Raw genomic sequence first — 23,832 nt, 5'->3', positions numbered from 1 at the left:
GGCCCTCAGCCTCGGCCTCGGCCTCGGCCTCGCAGCGGCGGCAGCGGCGGCGGCGGCAGGTCCCTCCCCAGACATGGCCCTGGGAGGCGGCAGCACATGGCGGCCGCGGCGGCCATGAGCGCGCCCCCGACCCGCCCCAGTCCCCCCTAGAGGCCGCCGCCCCCGCCCGCCAGCCCGCCCGCGCGCCACGGCCCCACCACCCCCGGCCCCGCCGCCCCCCGCCCGCACCCGCGCCCGCGCCCCCGCCGCCGCCATGGGCGTGCAGGGCTTCCAGGACTACATCGAGAAGCACTGCCCGAGCGCCGTGGTGCCGGTGGAGCTGCAGAAGCTGGCCCGGGGCAGCCTGGTGGGCGGCGGGCGGCAGCGGCCCCCGCAGACCCCGCTGCGCCTGCTGGTGGACGCCGACAACTGCCTGCACCGCCTCTACGGCGGCTTCTACACCGACTGGGTCAGCGGCGGCCAGTGGAACCACATGCTTGGCTACCTGGCGGCGCTGGCCAAGGCCTGCTTCGGCGGCAACATCGAGCTCTTCGTCTTCTTCAACGGCGCGCTCGAGAAGGCCCGGCTGCACGAGTGGGTCAAGCGGCAGGGCAACGAGCGCCAGACGGCACAGCAGATCGTCAGCCATGTCCAGAACAAGGGCACCCCGCCGCCAAAGGTCTGGTTCCTGCCGCCCGTCTGCATGGCCCACTGCATCCGCCTGGCGCTCATCCGCTTCCACGTCAAGGTGAGGCCGGGGATCCGGGCGGGCCGGGGACCGGGGCCGCCGCGCCGCACCCCTATCCCCCTTCCCAGGGCGCAGAATATCGCCCGGCCGTGGCGGCGCTGGGGGCAGCGAGTTCCCCCAGCCCTTGCCCGGGATAGCCTGGCCGGGCCGGGCTGCAAGATGGATGGCCGCGGGTGCAGGCCGCGCGCTGCCCAAGCCCGTCTCCAGCTGTCCCTGTTCGGGGTCCGCGGCCGCGTGGGGACACTTGAGGGCTGGGAGAGAGCCCCGGACCAGAATTCGGAGGCGACAGTGTCATCATCCCCAATATCCTTGGTTTTTCCCATCCGATTTGAGGCGGGCAGGCTATCACTCACCTTCAACTTTGACAAAATACTCCCTTTTCTAATTTAGCCTGTTCTTTCCCAGCAACAGGTTCATCTTGGAAGCACGCAGGATACAGAGTAATAGAGGGGGTTTCGCCAGAGCCCTTGGGGTCTGCAAATATCAGTGCTGCTGCCGCCGCCCTTGCCAATGTTGTTAGCCCGGTGACAGCGAGACGTGTCTAAGGGCCAGTGCCCTGGCCTCTACTTCAGAACGCAGTGCCCTGTCCGTGTTCCTCTTAGTACAGGGTGTTTAGAGAATCTTTCTATGGCTTTTTGTGTTAGATTTCAAAGACCCGTGCACTTTGACAGGATGGGATTTTGTCAGTTCTGTGACTTCACGTCCGTGTGAAAGAGGTCTTTAAGGCAGTTCGGTTTTGTAGATCCCATGCGAAAGGAGTCGCTCAAAACCAGGGGGCGAACTACGCGGGCGTGAACTCGCAGGATTTATTTTTCGGGTGCACACTAAGTATTCAGTGACCTTCAGCGGTGCCCTGACGGGTGGGTAATCAGAGCTCTATATCACCGGCCTCCTCTGGCCCTTTGGCAGAGGGCTTCGCAGCTGGCACTGGGCCAGAGGAGAACTTCAGGACCCAGCAGTGACTGTGAAGATAAGCACATCCATGATCCTGGACTTCACGTTCTGATTGCTTGCTTTTTTCATTGGTTTTCTTGAAAACAAATTTTGGGGGCCTTTTTGTTGTCTTAGCTCTTGCCACTCGGTCTTCCATCTTGTCATTTGACATTTCCTTGAAACTGCTGGAGCTGAAAGTTTGTGAAATTCTGTCTTCGCGGTTGCCCCCACTGCCCGCGAGGAGATGGTGGTAGTTAAGCCTAAAATGATAGCGGAAGTCCCACCCACGATCCGGTTGCAATTGGTGAGATGGTGTTTAAGTCGTGGGTGGAGGCGGCCGGCAGAGTCCCGATTGGCCCCTGCGCCTGGCAGACACACAGCTGCCATTCCTCAGGGAAGTTCGGGTGAGAGGAAGTGCCTGCCTTTTAATTTCTGAATCGGAGCCTGCGGCGCTCAGGGAAGTAAGGTGCTGCCATTTGTCTGAAGCGATCCATCTCCCTAATAGAGCGTAAAAGTGTTCATAGTTTAGTCTTGTTCAGAGATGGAAAAGACTACTTAAAAGACAGGATGAGCTGCACTGACTTGCCTTTGGTAACCGCGCAGCTCTCTACTTAACTAGTCAAGCGACTTTCAAGGGAACACTGTGAATATTACTTAGGATTAGAATCAGTATGTATGCATATGGTCACTGTATCTTTAAAGAACTGTTGAGTTCTTTTTAATTCTACAGTTTCTTTATCTTTGCACCCCTTTGAATGCCTCGCACACCTAGTAGGTGCTCAGAATTCAGACCAATGTGTCAGTGTTTGGAAACTAGATTTAAGCTCCATTTAAGATCGTCTTTTTCACTTAGGTTTCTGGACACGGGATAATGGGATAATTTTGTCTGTATTTTGCTTTTGCTAAGCTTTTAATTATTGACCTAGGGTCATATTATAGTGCGAATTGCACAAAATGAATATTGTAATGACTCAATTACTTGGTGGTCTCTTAGCTGGCAACCTTACCTTTTTGAAAAGTGCCTAAGAGATTTAGCTACTAGAAATTTCTCAGCAACCAAGCAAGATGTCAGGAAGTTTGGGTACAGTGATGTGGGGGGTTGGCGGGTGTAGGGGGGTGCTTTTGCTTTCCTCACTGAAGAATCCTTTAAGCTCTCTCACTCATGGACTGGCCTCTTTTCATATGTAATTCTAACAAGCTTGGTTATCTATTTTCTAAACTCAGCTTGAGAAGAGGATGAAGAGGAGAGTCTGCCAGAGGCAGGAGCACCATTAATAGCAAGAAGTGACAAGAGAGATTTAAAAAGCTATAAAAAGCAAACATAATTCTGGGGCTATTTTAAGAAAAGGAAAACAACCCTATGTACTTCCTTGGTCCCTGAGGGTAGTACAATGTTTATTGTATAAGGATGATTTTGAGTCATAAAAATTAATATTCAGCATTCTCTGTTTAAGGGATTGAAACAGTGTATACCATTTAATAAAAGATGCCCATAAAGTGGTTAAAACGTTTAAAACCATGATATCACTACATGCCTATTAGAATGGCTAAAAGAGAAAAAAATATGAGCAATACCAAGTGCTAGCAAGAATGCTGAGCAACTGGATCCTTACACATTGCTTGTGGGAATGCAGAATGGCACCGCCACTCCAGAAAACAGTGGCACTTTCTTATAAAGTTAAACATACATTTAACATACGATCCAGCAATTCCACTCCTGGGTATTTTCCTAATGAAGACTTTTGTTTGTGCAAAAACTGGTACTCAAATGTCCATAGCAGCTTAATTCATAATAGCCCAAACGTGGAAACAAAGCATACTTTAATAAGTGATTGGTTAAACTACGGTATAGCCATACTATGGAATACTACTTAGCAATAATAAGGAAGGAATTGCTGGTGTAGGTAACAACTTGCATGAATATTTAATTAAGGTTTTATACTGAGTGAAAGAAGCCAGGTTCAAAAGGGATGATTATAAAACTATAGTGATGGGGACCAATTCAGTGGTGCTGAGAGTAGAGGAGGGGAAGGATGTACACATAAAGGGGACAGCAGGAGAGATCTTTGTGGAGTGATGGAACTGTTCTGTATTCTGATGGTGGTGATGCTACCATACATTAAAATCAGAACTATTCATCCAAAGTAAATGTGTTAATTTTATCATATGATAATTTTTTTAAGTAAAAACCACTGGCAAAGGAATTGACATGAACAATTCAGTATATATAATGTTGAGTAAATGAGACATTTATAAAAACTTTAAGCATCTTATTGGTGCTTTCTAGTGTTTTGTAAATTGGCAGAGGGGCATAATTTCCTGTTACCTTTGCTTGGAGAAATCTTTTTTTTTTTTGAGATGGAGTCTCACTCTGTCGCCCAGGCTGGAGTGCAGTGGCGCGATCTCGGCTCACTGCAACCTCCACCTCCTGGGTTCAAGCGATTCTCCTACCTCAGCCTCCCTAGTAGCTGGGATTACAGGCGCCTGCCATCATGCCTGGCTAATCTTTGTATTTTTAGTAGAGGCGGGGTTTCACCATCTTGGCCAGGCTGGTCTTGAGCTCCTGACCTCGTGATCCACCTGCCTCGGCCTCCCAAAGTGCTGGGATTACGGGCATGAGCCACTGCGCCTGGCCAGGAGAAATCTTTTTTGATTTAGAGATTATTTCTTTTACAGAGTAGTAATTGTATTTTTTTGTTCAGTAGTAGTAATTGTATTTCTTTAACCATTAGAAGTTGGTCTACATGGAAAGACAGCCAGAACAATGAAAATAATAATAATACTTTGGCCTATGTATTGACTAGTTTTGTGTAGGTCCTAAAATAGCCTAATTTGAACTTGGCTTTAGCTAGTTACTTGGACAGTATTTCCTCTTGTGTGCCTTGGGTCATTATAACCTTTGAAACTTCAGTGAATGACTTATGTTTATTTTAAAATCTTAGTGGCATGAAGTCACTGGAGCTTTCATAAATGTTTCTGCTATATGACTTGTGGTATCAGTGTAAGGGTTTATAATAAAGTCCTTCAGATCTTCTGAATTTGCTTCCTTTGGAATTTTGTTAAATAATGCTCTTACATAAAATGGCGTTCATGCTATAAGTCAGTGGAAGAATGCGAGGTTAGACTATGGTTTAGAATTTTCATGGTTAGCATAATTACATGTTTGTATTTAGAGATGATGGTCTCCCTTCATGTATACTTGATGGGGGAAGAGAATGAACTGGTATCAGACCAGGTGCTTGCTAGGTCCTTTCTCACATATGCCATCTCATTTAATCCTCAGAGTGCTTTGTTACCCCATTTTTCATGTGTAAAAACAGGATCTAGTGATTAAGTGACATCTGGGGACAAGTCATTAGTAACCTCAAGACGGAAGTGGAGTGCTAAAGTCAAAGTTCAGCTTCTTTGTGTAAGAATACTTTGTGGGTGTGCCTACCTACAATTCACCCCCAGGTCAATTACGATAGCTAACTGCTTCAGCTATGTTTTCTAGTTAGGATAGGAACAGTCATGTTTCTATTCAGAAGAAAAATGTCCATCAGTAGATCCTGGACACTGACAGTACATCTTATTCTTAAGGACCTTTAATTGACTGGAAGATTTTTAAGGTTCAAAACTGACCATGTTATACCTCAAACTAGTCATTGTATATATTTCTCTGTTGTACTACTTTTGTCACTAGTTTAATTCACATAGCATAATGTCTTCAAGCTTCTTTCATGTTGTAGATTGTGTCAGAATTTCCTTAACTTTTAAGGCTAAGTAATACTCCACTGTGTACATGTACCACATTTTGTTTATCCATTCATCCACTGGTGGATACTTGGGTTGCTTCCACTTTTTGACTATTGTGAATAATGAATAATGCTTCTATGAGCATGGTATACAAAGAGCTGTTCGAGTTCCTGCTTTCAGTTCTTTTGGGTATATACTCAGAAGTAGAATTGCTGGGTCATATGGTAATTCTGTTTTTCTTTTTAAGGAATGGCCATATATTTTCCACAGTGGCTGTGTAGGCCATATATTTTATGTCATAAGTTATATAATATATATTATTATAATATGGTTCCATTTTTTCACATTAATGTGATTGCACTATACGTTATTCAGCAGTTTGCTTTTTTATTTGTAAGAAATCTTTCCATGTCTATACTTAGAGCTCTAAGTCTTTTCAGTCCCTAAATAGTATTCCATAATTTATCCAACCCCGACAGATGGTATACACATGATATATACACACAGTAGAGCTAAAGGTATGCACATTTTAAAAGCCACGTAGGACCATAGAGTCAACATTGCCAGAACTTCAGACTTTGCAAGAAAGCCAGAAACCCAGATTTTTAAAAAAATTATTCCATTTTAAAAATGCCAAGCGAAGGAAAACTTGGTTCTAAGTTAGCTTCAGCTCTTGTGCCACCAATTTGTTATTTGAGCACTGATCTTTATCAACAATTATCATGGTCATCTAAATCTCTTCCTTTTTTTTTTTTTTACTTTAAAATTAAACCTATCAAAAACCACTCTGTCTTTTCCTGTCTGCCTCCTTGAACCTTTTTCAATGATCAAAATGCTTCCATTTCCTGGGGTTACTGCAATATGATGTTTCCTTAAATGCCACAATCCTCTTGGCCACTTCCATAGTATATTCTTCATTATATACTTCTCAATATTACATATTTTGAGGTGAGTGCTAACCCACATGTTTATTCGACATCTCACCATTTCCAAGGCACAGCCTCACTGTCCTCAAACACTTCAGCACCTGGTTTTACATACTTATATATTATTTATACTGTGTCCCATCAACACAGACACTGACTCTTCACCTCTCTCATGTGGCATCCTGATTCTGCAACTGGAGTGAATTTCTAATTGCACTTTAGATACTCCAGAGCTTGGACCATATAATTAGTGAGAAAAGTGACCCCACCTTTAACACTTCTGAACGCTGTGTCCCTGTCACTCCTTGCCGCTCCCACCGTCTGTCCCCTGCTTGCCTTCCGCCATTTCTCTTTTCCCATTCTGTTGGCTTCCTTTTTAGCTGTAACTAGCTTGAACTTCATGACCACTCACTTCAGAGTTACACCCTCTACCACCATAGAGTCATGCTTGGTATTCCAGCATCCCATCCTCCCAGTCCCTAGAATAATGACACACCAGGCCAATTCTGGCTCGGTAGTCTCCTACTTAACTGTTATACTCTTCCTTTTTTCCAGTACCCCCAACATTTGAATTCACCATATTTATCCAAAAGGTCGAAGAAATGCTTTGCAAACCCTTCAGTGGGTTGTGAAACCAAATTATTGGATGTTTGCCATTACTTAAAAATAACAGAGTAAAATAGAATGAAAAATAGAATGCAAGGCATATACTATAGGTAAATTCCATGTCATTACACTTTTGTATTACTGTAGGTAGCAGTAAGAATGGCCTCTGCACCTACCCCCGCGCCCCAGTGGAACTAATCTTGCACGGCTTTGGCAGGGTAGACGGCCACATCTTCAGGGAGGTCACTCTCCTGTTGGGACTTGAACAAAACCATTAAGTCCAAATTCCTTATTCAGACTTGTAGACCTTCCTGCGACCTGAACTCATTTGACCTTACTTAATGTTTCGCAATCCCTCTACTGTACTTTTTAAAATGTTCCCAACCCAACTGGTCACTATTTCCCCAAGAAATATCCAGTTTCTGCTTATGTCATTCCCTCTTGTTTAACTACTGTACTGTGTCCTACTTTTGCTCATCAAAATTTTACTTATACTTCAAAGCCCATGTCAAATGCCAGCCTTCTTCATGGAATCTCTTGATATTTGAAAAAGTGGACTGGGAATACACACACAGCATGGTGTATGTTTGCAGTGGACATTCTAGTCTGTTGTATTGCACCTACCTGCATAACTGCATATTTACCTCCCCCAGCCACCCGTAGGCTCCTTGAGGCCAGGGACTGTTTTACTCCTCTTGTACCCCATTATGCTTAGCATAGGCACTCAACTCTAATCAGAATATTTGCTGCATTCCATTATATAGCCAGACAAATTAAATTATTTCAAAATCTGGATCAATGGCCATTACTTAAGTTTTGTTTTGTTTTTTTAATCTTAAATTTCTCATACTCTCTTTTCTGACTGGTTCCCAATGGTGATTAATTCTCCTTTCAGCAAATGTTTGAGCGCCTGTTAATGCCCAGGCCTGGCGGAGTGAACAGAACAGGAAAGGAAGGAAACCTTCAGGGAGCCTATAGCCTCTGGGTTGAGGAGGTTCATTTAAATCCTTTTTTTCTTGTTTGGAACTTTCTTTAATACTGTAGAACAATATGTTTACTCAGTGAAGACCTGTGAGTGGCTCTCAAGTAGGGTTGACAGTTGAGACATTTGGCAGGGGACATTTGGCAGTGCCTGGAGGCATTTTTGGTTGTCACAGCTGGGGGAGGATGTTAACTGAAGGCATCTATTGGGTGGAGGCCAAGGATGCTGCCAAACATTCTACAGTGCACAGAACAGCCCCCATAGCAAAGAATAATCTGGCCTAAAATACCAGTAGTGCCAAGGTAAGGAAATCTTGGTATGAGCAAATCAAAGAATTCTAAGCTTTATGCCTTTGTAAAGTCATATAAATGTTTGCGATAGAGATGTCCAAGTACACCAGGAAGAAAGTAATCAAAACTACAACTTAATTTTCTGAATCAAAATACACGCAGGTATACTTCCTCCTATGTCTAACATGTTTAGATTGACATTGTTCTTCATTTTAGTTTTCTGAAATTTATATGAATAGGAAGAAACTAATTAACACATTACACATTCCAACCTTAATAAGCACTACACCATAGGAATAAATGTCAAATATCGCGTAACATGAAGAAGAGAGATTTTAGGATTTGAAAACTTAGACTACTTTCCAGTAGATTTATAGGCAGAATTTTCTAAATAAAACAGGCATTTAAATGAATCACAGTTCAGATAAAAATATTCTTAAATTATCTAAATGTCTCCATATAGTTCATCATTTATTTCCTTTTCGCTTTTTTTTGAGATGAAGTCTCACTCTGTTGCCCAACCTGGAGTGCAGTGACACAATCTCAGCTGACTGCAACCTCCACCTCCCAGGTTCAAGTGATTGTCCTGCCTCAGCCTCCCAAGTAGCTGGGATTACAGGCACGCCATGCCCAGCTAATTTTTGTATTTTTAGTAGAGACAGGGTTTCACTATGTTGGCCAGGCTGGTCTCGGACTCCTGACCTCGTGATCCACCCGCCCTGGCCTCCCAAAGTGCTGGGATTACAGGCATTAGCCACTATGCCTGGCCCCATTTTTGCTTATTTTTATGTTTTCTCTAGAAATAAATCTGATGAAGACCTTGCCTGTTATCCAGCTCTTAGAACGATACTTGGTGTGTAGTACATGCTCAGAAAATATTTGATGAATGGATATGAATCACCAGTTACAGGCAAGGAAGCGTGATGGCAGAAAGATGGTAGGAAGCAGAAGTTTTAAAGTCCCCCTAGAGTTAATTCCAAAATCACTGGTGTCAGCTTGGCCACCTGGTGCAGAGCTTTTATCTTTGAATAAACCTTTTATGCTTCTTAACTTAGGAGATGTGTTGAGGGCATAAAATAGGTGACTGCTTCAGGAAATGGGCTGCATTTAGCCACCTTTCCTCTTGTTACACCTGGCTTTATCACACATTGTTTCTAGGCATCTTAGGGGACAGTGTAAAAGAGTTGAACTTGACCCACTGCAGTATTTGCAGAGGTGATGGTCAATCTGCATTATGGAGTTTAGGATCTGTGATTTAGAAACGGTACTTTTATGCGCCAGTCGTTTGGCATTTCTCAGTTGTCTCTGGAATCAATTAACTTTCTTGAAAGGATGAATTTACCATGTTGGTGTTTTACTGGTTAGTGCAGGAAAGTATACTAGAGGGTTTATTGCTGGAGGGTTGACTTCACAGGTCTGAAGTACATCATTCATCCTCTGAGCTAGAGCACATTTATGAATAGTAGTAACAAGCCAGCCCAGACTGTTGGAGGGGGTCACTAGACTCCATGGATGAGGTGTTTTAATTTCCTGGACCTATGAAGAGTTTGCAAGTGTTACCATCTTGAAATAAATAGTATCAACCTGTGGTTCTTTTTCCTAAATTATGAAAATTGAAATTTTATGTTTTAGATTTTGGAATGGTATTTTAATAAGAATGATATTACTAGGATTTAGCTGAGTCATTAGATTACTAGAGTAAGCTAAATAGATTCTGAATACAAATAATGTGTTTCTTCCTTTTATCATTGTATTTTTTTATTTTTAAAGTTTGTAAAGTTTAATTTGCATTTCTTTTATGACATCACTCCTTTATTATTATTAATATTTTTAGAGGGAAAAATCAAGCAGTTTTATAATTCGAACATCCCAAATCTGAAATGCTCCAAAATTCAAAACTTTTTGAGCACCAGCATGATGCACAAAGGAAATGCTCACTGGAGCATTTTGGATTTTTGATTTTTGAATTTAGAATGTTCAACTGGTAAGCATAATAACAAATACTCCAAAACTTGAAAAAGCCTGAAATCCAAAACACTTCTTGTCTTAAGTGTTTCAGTAAAGGACACCTAACCTGTATTATTGAATAACCATTGAACCAGACTGTGATCACATCACAAGCAGTGTGTGCTAAAGAGATTGCGAAAGCAAAAAAGAAGTGTCACCCTTTGATACAGCCTGGCAGATACAAACTATTACATACATCCTAATTGTCGTTAATCAAAGGAAAAGGAAAACTCTGCCTTTTTACAAGTAGGAAGTTAATTTCGGAGCCAAGCACCTAGGCCTTCTGAGAAGACAGGGAGATACCCTTCTTTTTATTATTATTGTTTCTTAAAATTGTGGTAAAATACACCTAATATAAAATTTACCAACTTAACCATTTTTAAATGTACAGTTCAGTGGCATTAAGTATATATATTTTTTTGAGATGGAGTCTCGCTCTGTCACCAACGCTGTAGCGCGGTAGCGTGATCTCAGCCCACTGCAACCTCTGCCTCCCGGGTGCAAGCAGTTCTCCTGCCTCAGCCTCCTGAGTAGCTGGGATTACAGGCGTGCGCCTGCCACCACACCCAGCTAATTTTTGTATTTTCAGTAGAGACAAGGTTTCACCATCTTGGCCAGGCTGGTCTTGAACTCCTGACCTCAAGTGACCCACCACCCTTGGCCTCCCAAAGTACTGAGATTATAAGTGTGAGCCACCACGCCTGGCCCCGGTGGCATTAAGTATATTCACATTGTTGTATAACCATCACCACCATCCATTCCCAGAATTTTTTCCTCATCCCAAACTGAAACTGTGTACCCACTAAACTGTAATTCCCCATTTCTTCCATGCCCCAGCTCCTGGTAACCACCATTCTCCTCTCCGTCTCTGAAGTTGTCTACCCTATGAGCCTCATATAATGAGATCGTATAGTATATGTAATTTTGTGTCTGGTTTATTGCATTTAACACAATGTCTTCAAGGTTCATACATGTTGTAACGTGTCAGAATTTCCTCCTTAAGGCTCAGTAACATTCTGTTGTATTGGATAGACCACATTTTGTTTATCCATTCATCAGTGGGTGGACACTTGGGTTTCATCCTTTTTGTCATTGTGAATGGTGCTGCTGTGAACATGAGTGTACCGACATCTCTTCGGACCCATTTTTTCAACCTGGAAGTGTAATTGCTGTATCTTAGGGTAGTTCTGCGTTCAGTTTTTTGAGGAATCACCATACTATTTCCCAAGAGGCCACGCTGTTTTACATTCCCACCAGCAATGCACAAGGAATCTGTTTTTCTCCATATATTCTTGTTGACATTTGTTATTTTCTTTTTTTAAAAAATAGTAGCCATCCTAATGGGTGTGAGGTATTCAGTGTCTCATTGTGGTTTTGATTTATATTTCTGTAATAATGAGTGAAGTTGAGCATCTTTTCATGTCCCACTCCCGTATTTTAAGAAATGTTTTTCCTTGTTTTTAAGATCACTGTACCCAATTCTCATTTATTCTAAATGAGATATATAAGATAAGCTTATTCAGCTATGATTTCAGCTTACCTGAAGAGAGAGATTTCTTTTTAGAGGCATTGCTGCTATGTGTCATAACATTTAAATTGCCCTTTAAACAGCAACAAAAATCTGCCACCAAATTGGAGTTGACTTTTTTAAATGTTCTTATTCTTCAGTTGGACTAGAGTAGGGAACAGAAGCTTCAGTGTTAGTTTTTCCCATTTCATACCTATTGACTGCCCATTGGGAAGAGGCTGAAGACTGCCTTTTTGGTAGTTGTTTTTTAAAACAAAATAATTTAGGTGGACCTATACGCTCTTATGTCAGGTTGTTTTATATCTTCTAAATCAGCTAGCTGGCTGGAGGATGTGTCACATTGTTCCCTGAACTGGTGTAAAATTATTCTGAAGAAAAACCACATTAACGGTATGTTTTCCTAGTGTCAGAAAATGTATGTATGAGAACCCATAGTGTTTCAGGTCCTGTGTGAAAAGTATAAAGAAACCTTTTTACGTAGCTTCCTTAAAAGTACATAGTAACTGACATTTGTCAAGCGCTTATTATTTGTGAATGCTTCTGAGCTGTTTACATGTAGTATATTTAATCATCGCAGCTACCCTATGAGATAGAGGAATACTATTATTCTTACAGATGAGGAAATGGAAGTACAGAAAGTATTAAAGTAGGCAGTGGAGTTCACCTACCTGGTGCCAGAGACACAAACCTCATTGTAGAAGTGTTTTTTCACTGGAAACTAGGAGTAAGTAACAGTGTCAAGTTTTTCTTCTTATGGGGTCTTCCTGTAGCTGTGTTTCAGAATTAATAAACAATTATACTTGCCAAGTAAGTTTGGGAGTTTTTTAGTCATTATTCTTTGTAAAAGTCCTGAGTTTTGATATATCTGCCTTTTTAATGATGAAATGTAAAACTACTGAGATAAAAAGATTTACCTAGGTATATTTGGTAAATTTATAGTGGCATAAAATTATCATTGTAAATCGAAGTACCGAGTACTTTCTTGAGACCAGAGACGGGCCCTTTTGCCACTTCTTAAACTTGTCAACACTAATGACACCTACCATATTTCTTGGGGAGGGGGTAGACAGGGAGGAAGAAGCTGAGAAGTGTTGTGATTCCCATCCTGGCTGCCCCAGGTTGGAGTGTTGTATTGGACGCTAGCCCCCTCATCACTTCACAAGAGCTGAAGCCGAATGCTCCTCGGGGTTGTTTACAGAAGGAGTTTTAGAGTTTCACTTCCTTGATCTTGAAGCCTGCATTTTGATAGAGTGGAAATGGTAGCCATGACAAAAATTAATCAAGGCCTGGTGCTTTTAAAATGGCAGATACTTTCAGTGGCTACTAGCCTGGGACTTTCAGCAAGGAGGCAGCTCATAGTTCGAAGTCTGATTTACCTCTGGTGGGTGACTTTACCCCCTTTGAAGGGCTACCTGTAAGTGTTTTCAGGGCTTAATTTTTTACGTCATTTTGTTCTTCGAGGGGGTTCAAAATCAAATAATCTGAACATTGCGTTTAATAGTTTTAACTCACTTCTGAGATTAACATTAAGAACTAGAAGTACACATTTCATTGTATTATGCCCAGTCCAAGCCAGGCATTGGAAGGCCAGGGAAGAGAAGAAGCAGATGAATAAGAGTGAGAGAGTAGCTTAGTACAGGAGAAGGGAAAACAGGAAGGAGCTTCAGAAGACCAGATGAACAGCAGGGGAGCTCAAGTCTGTCAGACCAAAGCTTCAGCCCAGTACTTAACGTTTATTCTTAATTAAATAACTGCCTTGTAAGTTATTTTGATGCAACCCAGAATCTTTTTTCCATTCCCACCCAAACCTTGCATTGTATTGTCTTTTTACCCCTGCTCATATCCTTGATCAGATTTTTAACCAGGCTTTCCTTGACTTAAATCTTAAGGAATTGTTTATTGGGCCTCTTACGAATATTCTTAGTAGTTTGACTGCATTTATTCACTCATAAATTAATTGGTAACCAAATTCCATACTTTGTAGGTTTTCTTGTTTCTTTCAACTGGACTACCTGTGGGAAGATTTCTGTTTTTATATAATAGGCTTTTTGAAACTTGCCTTTAGGCCAGGATTTATTTTTCACGTGCCTGTTATACTTTGTTCATCTAATAAAGTGGTTTGAAATAGTCTTTCAGCTGATGTATTGTCTTCTAGAATATTGACTCTTTTTTTTTAGAAAAATAAACTTATTTGGAATAATTTTATAGAAAATTTACAAAGATAGTACAGACTTCCCAAATATCCCTCACTCAGCTTCCAGGGAATGTTCACTTCCTGCTAGCTGGCACAGTGATCTAAACCAAGAAAATACCCTTGGTAGACTACTGTGAACTTCATTATGGACTTCATTTGGATTTCATCTGTTTCCCACCAGTGTCCTTTTCTGTTCCGGGACCCTGGTCAGGACCTCTAGTGTCCTCCATCCCCTGTCTTCTGGGGCAGCTTTTCTGTTTGTCTTTGGTGATCTTGACACTTCTGAGGAGTACTAATCAGGTGTTTTATAGAATGTCCCCGATTTGGGTTTGTCTGATGCTTTCTCTCTATTAAATTATGGCTGTGTGTTTGGGAAAAGAATAGCCCAGAGGTGCAGGGCGCTTCTCAGCACCCCACATGGCACGTGGCATTGACTCGGCTTAGCACTGGATGACGCCGACCTTGGTTGCTTGGGTAAGGAGCTCTCTGCGGGTGTTTGCTCTGCAGTGACCAGTTTTCCTTTCGCTTATTTATAACATCCTCATACTTTGGAAGCAGTAGATGAGTCCAGTCCACATTCAAAGGGGATAGGGTTAAACTCTACCTACTGGGGGGAAAATTGTATGGTATTATTTGAATTCTTCTGTAGAGAAAATGTGTCTCTTCCCCCTTCATTTATTTAATCATTTATTTATATCATTATGGGCTCCTGTCCTCTTTTTATAGGGTCATAACTAATTCATTTGGGGTTATATCCAGTTCTGCCTTATCCTTGCTCGCATTGTCCTGGCTCTGGCTTTGGGAGCTCTCTTGGGTTGGCCCGTGTGACACATGCCATCCTTTTGTTTTGGGAGTGCTTCCTTGCTTTCTGGACCTACGAGATGCTTTAGGTGCACCTTGTGTTTTCCTGCTCCAGTGTCAGCTGTTTCCAAAGAGAAGCCCCGGTTCTTTGTCATGGAGAAGGTGCCTGGAAACCTTGGTCTGGGCACTGGTGGGGTCCTGCTGCTGGGGTGTCTCTGTGTCTAGGCCCTCATAGCTGACAGCTACAGGTGCTACTGCTGCTTGGGGGTCCGTGTAAGATCTGTGTGAACACCAGATCTTCCATTGTTTCTGTACCCACCTATGTGTGTATTTTCACCTGAACACCGGTTCTCACTGATGTCTCATGGCTAATGCAGCACCACGAGGTTCATTCTAGCCTTCTCCTTTTGCATGATTATTTGTAGTTTCTTTCTCTGACAGTGAGGACCTGGCTCATACAGCATTTGCTTTAACCCTAGTGTTCCTGCAAAGTAATTTCAGAATTGTTAACACAGATTCTGGGAGGCATACTTACACAAGTCGAGTGCACTGTTTCCCAGGTACTCAGGCAGTTCCTTTTCCCCAACCAGTTTCAGTGAGGCTATTTCATACATTTTATAATACAATTGTATAGATTTGTCAGTCTGCATTCTATCCTGGCATCCCCTGACACCCAGGTTGATTTGTTTTTTCATTTGCATACATTAAAGTTTATTCTGTGTGATGTACAATTGTATGAGTTTCGACAAATGCTGAGTCATCTTGTTCCTACCACCCCTAGGCAATCGACTTTGAACTCTTTCATTCAGAGTTTTTTGTGATTTTCTTTGCCAGATCTGCTGTCACCGCCCCCCCCCCCCCCCCCCCCCGATTTCCCCCATTGAATAACTGCAGAACCACACTTCCATTATTCACCCATGGAAAAGGACATCCTCTCTGTTACTCTTGTGGTTTTTAATGCCAGGTTGCATTTCCTCAGATAAAAGCACAATTAATTTTAACGAGAGGGAAGAGTTCTAGAATTTTAGAAGTTGAAGGAATGTAGAGATCTGAGATTTTACATTGGTTGTTGGGGAGGTTGTCCTGGCAGGTTGGGTATCTGGGGCAGAGCTGGAGCGTAGACTCCGATTTCCCTCCCCCGACCCTCTTTACTCAGGAGACTTGGGATAGGAAAGATGGACTGAGGCCAGGTTGGGAGTGGTCCTACCTTTGCTGCAGGTGTGAAGCTGTGTTCATGGGTGTGGTCCTTTATCTTTTGTTTTAGGACACAAATTCTAGCAGTCAGATGTTTGTTTAATGCTCTGTCTGGTTTTGGGAAGGATTATGGTATGGTTAATCATTTGCAAATTAGAGTTGTACTGAATTATTGTTTGCTTTTTAATGCCAATCTAAAATCAAGTGTTCTGAGTGAATAGGTAATTCTGTTATGGGTGGAGGAAGGAGGTAATTGTGAAAAGCCCCACATGCCACCTTTGTTTTTTTGTATTTTTTTTTGGTTTCTTTTTTTTTTGAGACGGAGTTTCGCTCTTGTTGCCCAGGCTGGAGTGCAGTGGTGTGATCTTGACTCATTGCAACCTCTGCCTCCCAGGTTCAAGAGATTCTCCTGCCTCAGCCTCCCGGGTAGCTGGGATTATAGGCGCCCGCCACCACGCCTGGCTAATTTTTTTGTATTTTTAGTAGAGTCGGGGTTTCACCATTTTGGCCAGGCTAGTCTCACACTCCTTGACCTCAGGTGATCACCCACCTTAGCCTCCCAAAGTGCTGGGATTACAGGTGTGAGCCACTGCGCCCGGCTACCACCTTTGTTTTATGAGGTTCTACTGGATATTGGCCTGTACTGGATAGACTGTATCTTACTAGTTTTAATTTGCTAATTTAAGGAATCTTTGGGGAACCATGAAATGCAACACCAAACTGGGGCAGTTTTTAATTTTTTTTGGTGCTTGCTGGCTGCCAGCACCAAGCTAGACCCTTGACGTGAAGATGCGTAAGCTGTGCCCCTTGTCCTGTTGGAGAGACATATATGTAAAAGAATGGTAGTTTGTCCAAAGTGCTGTAGCAGAGAGGTGACCAGAGTGTAGGTATGGTTTATAATAGTACTTCTTCAGCTTTTCATTAGGTTTTTTTCTTTTAAAAGAGAATTTTTAAGGCATAATTCCACCACTCTGATTACAACTATGTTGACCTTTGCCTTTTTCTTTCCAGCCTTTTACCACAAACAAAGTTTTACATAGTTGGGTATATATGATATTGTATTCTGAAATGCTTTTGTTTAATACTTTATCCTAAGCTTTTTCTGTTTCTCCACAGTACAGCGTAGTGGCTGTGTCTATCTCCGTAATTTATTTTTTTCCCTTAGGAGTCTACCGTGATCCTTTTTATGCTTCTGTTTTTTATTTAGTGAATTGGTTTCTTAGGCTCTATTTCCTGGAGTGAGGTTACCGGGTTAAAGAGTGTGAACGTTTTACAGCTCTTGAAATATATTGCCTGCTGTTTTACAACACTGACAGCATTACTTGAAAGCTGCCAGATTAGACCTGATCCCTGCTACTCTCAGACTTCATCATCCCCCGCTTTTCCTCTTGATCCCAGGATTGGAACACAGTGGGTCCCTCTGCCCAGGCAACAGGCCAGGCTCATTTCCTGACCTTTCTAGGTCCCCTGCCCATGCTGCATGGATACTCTTCCTTGGAGGTCCTGCCCAGGGCCAGCCCCTCCTTTCAGGTCTTGGTTAGAAAGCCTCTTCTTGTGAGATGGCTTTGCTTCCACCGTGGGCCAGCAGCCCCTTCTCACCCAGGCATTGTTCACCACCCTGTGAAGCTGGGAGATGAGTGCTGGCTGTCTCTGAACTCCCTGCTGATGGAGGTGGGCAGGGCTGGGCTCTCACCTCCTTTTAGCCTCTGTTTTAGTTCTGACCAGCTTCCTTCCCAACATGTGTGAATCTAAGGAACAAGCTGACTTTTCTAGATCTCCTTGGAGGAGTGAAGGAGGGTGAGCCAAGAAGGGAGTGGTCACTTACTGTCTCCTTTCATTTTCGTGTCTCTTAATAGAGTGTACAGACTTAACTATTAAAGATGTCTGGAAAAAAGCCAGTAATTTCTAATGATTTTAAAATAGTTTAAAAATCACTGTAAATGTAAAGTTGTACATAATAAAAAGATTTGAGGTAAAGAACTTGGATTAGAAATTACCATTTCTAGAAGTGAGAGGATGAAGCAGGCCTAATTTTGGATTTTAAAAAAATCTATTCTGTTTTAGCTGGTATACAGTGTTTTTAGATTGAGGGATAAAACAGCATTTCTTATTCTAAAGAATAGAATGTTATTTGACTGATTGGATGTTGTTTGGTTTTTTTCTTATTAAGTAAAATGTTTTTATGGAAATATTTACCGAGAATTCAGAAAGTAATTTCTTCTTTTACGTATGCATCTTGAAAAGGTTTGCTTTGCCTCTCAGTGAGATTTCATTATAGCTAACCTTCCAACAAAATGTGGCGACTGCTTTTATTATGAAAGTTGGTGAGAAGTGAGGTCCACTCTACAGTGATGTCCAGTAGAATTTTCTGACGTAGTGAGAATGTTCTGTGCTGTCCAATTAGTATGTTAGCTTCTGGTCTCCTGTGACCACTGAATACTTGAACTTAATTTTGAATTTAATTTAATATAAACTTTCTCTCAATGTAGCCACACACTGGACAGTAGTTTTAAAAACTTGGGGTTAAGGGTGGCACACATTTTTCTCCTCCAAGGCCCTGTGGAGAGTTAATACTCCATTGTTATTGGAATCACCTAATTTAGTTTAAAATTCTGTTCTCAAAATTACCTTATCCATTGTAGAAACGAAAAACCTGCCAGAATTTTAGTTGGATTAATGAGTATGTGAAACAGCAGGAGAGAATTTGGTGGTCTTGGACTGTAAATCATTTAGAACATTTTTTCCAGGTGTTTTGGTATATTTTTTGGACTAGAGAGAGCCCAGGGGACTTTGACTTCTCAAAGGTGTTGCTTCTCTGCTTGCTCCTTCGTGTGTTGTGGAAATCCGAGGTATTGTGGATGTTACATTGGGGATTCAGCAGAAGTAAAGAGGGTGTCTTAGATTTTTTCATCACTGAAAAGGCAATTGATATAGACCTAGTCTTGACATAGTGTGTGGGACATAGAATAAGCCTGTGGCAGTTACATTGAGGGTGAACGTGTGCATCCTTTTATGGTCTCCACATGTGGGAGGCCTTAGGAGGATAAGAACTGGTTGACAGGTAGGCCGAGGGATCATACTTTTATTTTATTTTTTAAATTCTGATGATTTCACCTGACACATTTGATCTACTTTGAAGAAATTGTTTTGATTTCATTGACAGTGGGTGGCTTCTTTCTGTCTCCTTTCTCACCTCTTTATTTTCTTGTGTCTTTCTCCCCCTCTCTTTCTTGAAAATACTGTCATGGGGTCAGCTGGCTTTGTGTATTTTCAAGCAAGGTGATCTTTGAGCTTGACAAGAATTGAAAATTGATTTACAGTCTAGATGGGATCATAAGTTACTGACAGGAGATGATTTAAATGCGATTTCCCACAGAAATTTCTTAGTGGAGCAATGTGTTGCAAACTTTATTATGGCATTTTTTTGACTGTTTGGCTTTCACGGATAGTTTTCATAAATGTGATTTTTCAGCTTCTGTGCAAACATTTCTGCTTATTGAGCTTGTTGCTACAGTGTTACCCTACATCTGATGAAGTTTTTTTCTCATTTGCCAGGTTGCACAGAGCATTGAGGACCACCATCAGGAAGTGATTGGTTTCTGCAGAGAGAATGGTTTCCATGGCTTGGTTGCGTATGACTCTGATTATGCACTGTGCAACATCCCCTACTATTTCAGTGCCCATGCCCTAAAACTGAGCCGGAACGGGAAAAGTCTCACCACAAGCCAATATCTGATGCATGAAGTTGCCAAGCAACTGGACCTGAATCCAAATCGTTTTCCTATTTTTGCTGCTCTCTTAGGTAGGTGGAGCAGTGTGAAAATATTTTATAAGGGAGTGACCATATGATAAGCACATTGATCTTTTAAGTGTTTCTGTGCTTGAATGTTTTGGATATGTATCACACATTGAAAAGAACCAAGGCGTGGGCTCTTCCTTAGCATTCCTTGCTTCGTATTATTTTTTGGCATAGCTAATGTGCTACTTTTGTTCTTAAGTATTTGTTGAGGTATTGTTCTATCCAGGAATTGTTCAGATTAATTTTGTGAAAAAACTCATTTAAGGTTTTGGAAAACTAACATTCTAAATCACAGATGTCAACACATGGTCACTATGTAAATTAGACATTTAAACCTTTGACATAAATTATGTTTATAGTAGAAGAAAATATGCTATGGGGTTAGAATGGTTATGTTTTCACCTCATTTTCTGGACACTCACTACTTTAAAAGAGAAACAAAAATAAGCTATCGTACCTTGTTTCCAACACCTACATTTTAAGTAAATGTATACATGTCTTTAAAAAATTTCCTTGGAGGAATTCCTTATGCTGAATACCCAGAAAGGATGAAATCTTGTTTTAACTATGACATTATATTTTAATTTTCTTTAATTAAAAATAATGCCCCCACGCCTGTAATCCCAGCACTTTGGGAGGCCAAGGTGGGCGGCTCACCTGAGGTCAGGAGTTTGAGACCAGCCTGGCCAACATGGTGAAACCCTGTATTTACTAAAAATACAAAAATTAGCCGGGCATGGTGGTGGGTGCCTATAATCCTAGCTACTTGGGAGGCTGAGGCACAAGAATGGCTTGAACCAGGGAGGTGGAGGTTGCGGTGATCCAAGATCGTGCCACTGCACTCCAGCCTGGGAGACAGAGTGAGACTTTGTCTCCAAAAAAAAAAAAAAAATTCCCAAGAAGTAATATATTTGTCTGTCACTTTATATTTGCATTGTGTGTTTTCTTTCTTTGCTCTTTTGTCAGCTACCCTTTCTTATGCTTTCATTGTGCTTGTCTCACCCTACTTTAATATCCAGCTCTAGTTTGCTTAGTTTATAAGAATTGTGTCCAAATATAAGTAAACATGTTTTGGAGGGAGGCACTCCTGTGATTAGAATCCATGAATCTGATGGGATTTGGGGCTGTTTTGGACACACAAGGCCAGTTTGGGAAGCTGTGTGGTCTCTAGTGCTCAGTTACTGTGCTCCCTTGCAGTATATATTCTATAGAGGCTAGCAGTCCAATCCAGTCCTGTTCAAGAGGGGATTATATTGTGGATTATTTTTAGAAATGCCTAGTTATCAGAAAGATTTTTATAAACATTCCAAAACAGTTTTACACAACTAGAAATTGAAAGGAGTCACAATTTATTTTTATTTTTTTGGAGGGACTGGTTCTTTATTTCAAAGAGACACTTGTCAATATTCAGTATCAAAACGGTTGCACTATTGATTTCTCTTTCTCCCAATCGGTCTCAAAGGAGAGTACATTTTAAGTCAATAAGTTGTAGGATGTATACCAACAGACCTCCTAGAAACCTTACCAGAAAATGGGGACTGGGCAGGGAAAGATTAACTTTAAAAGATCAGCAAACTGCCAGCCCATGGGCTGCAGAGGCTGTGCTTTTCAAGTTTTCATCGTTAAGATATCTTTGGACAATTTTTTTTTTTTAAATGGAGTCTTGCTTTGTTGCCCAGGCTGGAGTACAGTAGTGTGATCTTGGGTCACTGCAACCTCCACCTGCATGGTTCAAGCAGTTCTCATGCCTCAGCCTCCTGAAAGCTGGGATTACAGGCGCCCACCACCACGCCCGGTTAATTTTTATATTTTTAGTAGAGACAGGGTTTCACCATGTTGGCCAGGCTGGTCTTGAACTCCTGAGCTCAAGCAATCCACCCACCTCTGTCTTTGCTGGGATTACAGGTGTGAGCTACCGCGCCCAGCCTTTTTTTGTTGTTGAAACAGGTTTTTACTCTGTTGCCTAGAGTGGAGTGCAGTGGTGCAATCTCGGCTCACTGCAACCTCCACCTCCCAGGCTCAAGTGATCCTCCCATCTCAACTTCCCAAGTAGTTGGGACTACAGGTGCATGCCACCACATCCGGCTAAAGTTTTTTGTGTGTTTTTGGTTGAGACAGGGTTTCATCATGTTGGCCAGGCTGGTCTCCAACTCCTGAGCTCAGGGCGATCCACCTGCCTGAGCCTCCCAAAGTGCTGGGATTACAGGCATGAGCCATTGCGCCTGGCCACATAATTTTTTATATGTTATTTTGTGAAAGCATTTCATGTTTTACTATATGAGTCAGTCAACAAAATTGTGATTTCACAACTTGTGTTTGTTTGGATCTAATCTCAAATACAGTGCTTAGTAAGGGAACTCTTGTGCCTTTGGGGATTTGGGGATTAAAACAAATCTTTTAAATATATTTTCAAATATTAAAATATAAAAGGATATTTCCTCTGATGTTAAAAGTGAGTATGGGGATGGCACATTATATGGAAAGTTCCATGTTTGCTTAAATGCTATGTAAAATAACTTGGCATATTAATTGACTTTGAATGTGAAAATCATATGCTCTTAGAATATGGATGCCTTAGCTCATTTGAAAAATGGAAGAATACTTGTTTATCTTGTTTAAGAAACATTGAATATGGTATTTGGAAGATGATGCCAACTGATACTTTTCTAGCTTGTTTGTGAAGTTTTGAAATAAATGAAAAACAAAATCAATTGCAATATGTTGTCAATTTAATTTAGGGCTTGCAATCTCTTCAAAAAGTTTAGTGAAGTTATAGGTAAGCTCCTAAGTTTTTGTTGTTGTTGTTGTTGTTGTTGTTGTTTTTTGAGATGGAGTCTCTCTCTGTTGCCTAGGCTGGAGTGCAGTGGTGCGATCTTGGCTCACTGCAACCTCTGTCTCCCAGGTTCAAGCGATTCTCATGCCTCAGCCTCCCGAGTAGCTGGGATTACAGGTGTGTGCCACCGCACCTGGCTAATTTTCACCACGTTGGCCAGGCTGGAAAAGTTTCACTGTGCTCAAATGAGAAAGCTTATTTTTCTTTTCCCTTCTGTAATGGAAAGTATAGCTATATAAAGTATTTTGTTTTAGGAATGTTGGAATATTCATTTATTTCACCCCCCAATTTTTCACAGGGACTGTTACTAATGTTGGAGTTGCCTTAATATTATTTCGAATTGAAGCTTCCAAAATTTCAGACACTTCGTTCTTTTTTTGTTTGTTTGTTTTTTGAGACAGAGTCTTGCTCTGTCGCCTAGGCTGGAGTGCAGTGGCACGATCTCGCCTCACTGCAAGCTCCGCCTCCCAGGTTCACGCCATTCTCCCACCTCAGCCTCCCGAGAGCTGGGACTACAGGCAACCGCCACCACTCCCTGCTAATTTTTTTGTATTTTTAGTAGAGTTGGGGTTTCACCGTGTTAGCCAGGATGGTCTCGATCTCCTGACCTCATGATCCACCCACCTTGGCTTCCCAAAGTGCTGGGATTACAGGCGTGAGCCACCGTGCCCGGCCAGACACTTCATTCTTCACCGTGAAATTCTATGCAATCCATTAACAGGGGAAAACAATATCAAGCCAGCAAACCTGAGCAGTTACGGTTCAGATTTGCTCATTTGGACATCACGGGAGTTCAGTACCTCTGGCTTGTGTGTTTGTGTGTTTGGAATACAGGTGGAGTGTCCCTTATCTGAAATGCTTAGGACCAGAAGTATTTTGGAGTATTTGCATATGCCTAATGAAGTATCTTAAAGATGGGACCCAAGTCAGCATGAAAGTCATTTATGTTTCATATATACCTTATACACATAGTCTAAAGGTAATTTTGTAAAACGTTTTAAATAATTTTGTGCAGGAAACAACATTTTGACTGCCTTTTGACTGTGACCCATCTTATGAGCACAGGTGTGGAATTTTCCACTTGCATCATGTTGATGTTGAAAAAGTTTCAGATTTTACATCAGATTTTACAGACTACATCATTTTGGACTACGGATGCTCAACCTATATTATAACGTAGCAATATTCCAAATGGTCTTAGTTTGTGTTGCATTCTGTTAGTAGCAAATTAATGAATTTGCTATCATAATGTGGAGGTGATTAAGTAATGTTATAAA

At 41.8% G+C, this 23,832-nt stretch overlaps 1 protein-coding gene across 13 annotated transcripts in view; it reads left to right on the top strand.

Annotated features, from left to right (window-relative positions):
- The first annotated feature begins 22 nt into the window (after positions 1-22).
- The window catches only part of FAM120A (family with sequence similarity 120 member A), a 114,467-nt gene continuing 90,657 nt past the window's right edge, over positions 23-23,832 (top strand). For 4 of the 13 annotated variants that reach the window (XM_024345754.3, XM_054657733.2, XM_024345753.3 and 1 more), the window contains exons 1-2: positions 203-727; positions 19,479-19,725. In XM_024345754.3, coding sequence (XP_024201522.2) covers positions 254-727; positions 19,479-19,725 — 721 coding nt within the window. In that variant the 5' untranslated portion in view covers positions 203-253. 13 annotated transcript variants of the gene reach the window in all.

Source organism: Pan troglodytes, chromosome 11, assembly GCF_028858775.2.
Source record: "Pan troglodytes isolate AG18354 chromosome 11, NHGRI_mPanTro3-v2.0_pri, whole genome shotgun sequence".
NCBI lineage: Eukaryota > Metazoa > Chordata > Mammalia > Primates > Hominidae > Pan > Pan troglodytes.
Note: the sequence above shows the minus strand (reverse complement) of the source record. Positions and strands in the feature narration are given on the sequence as shown.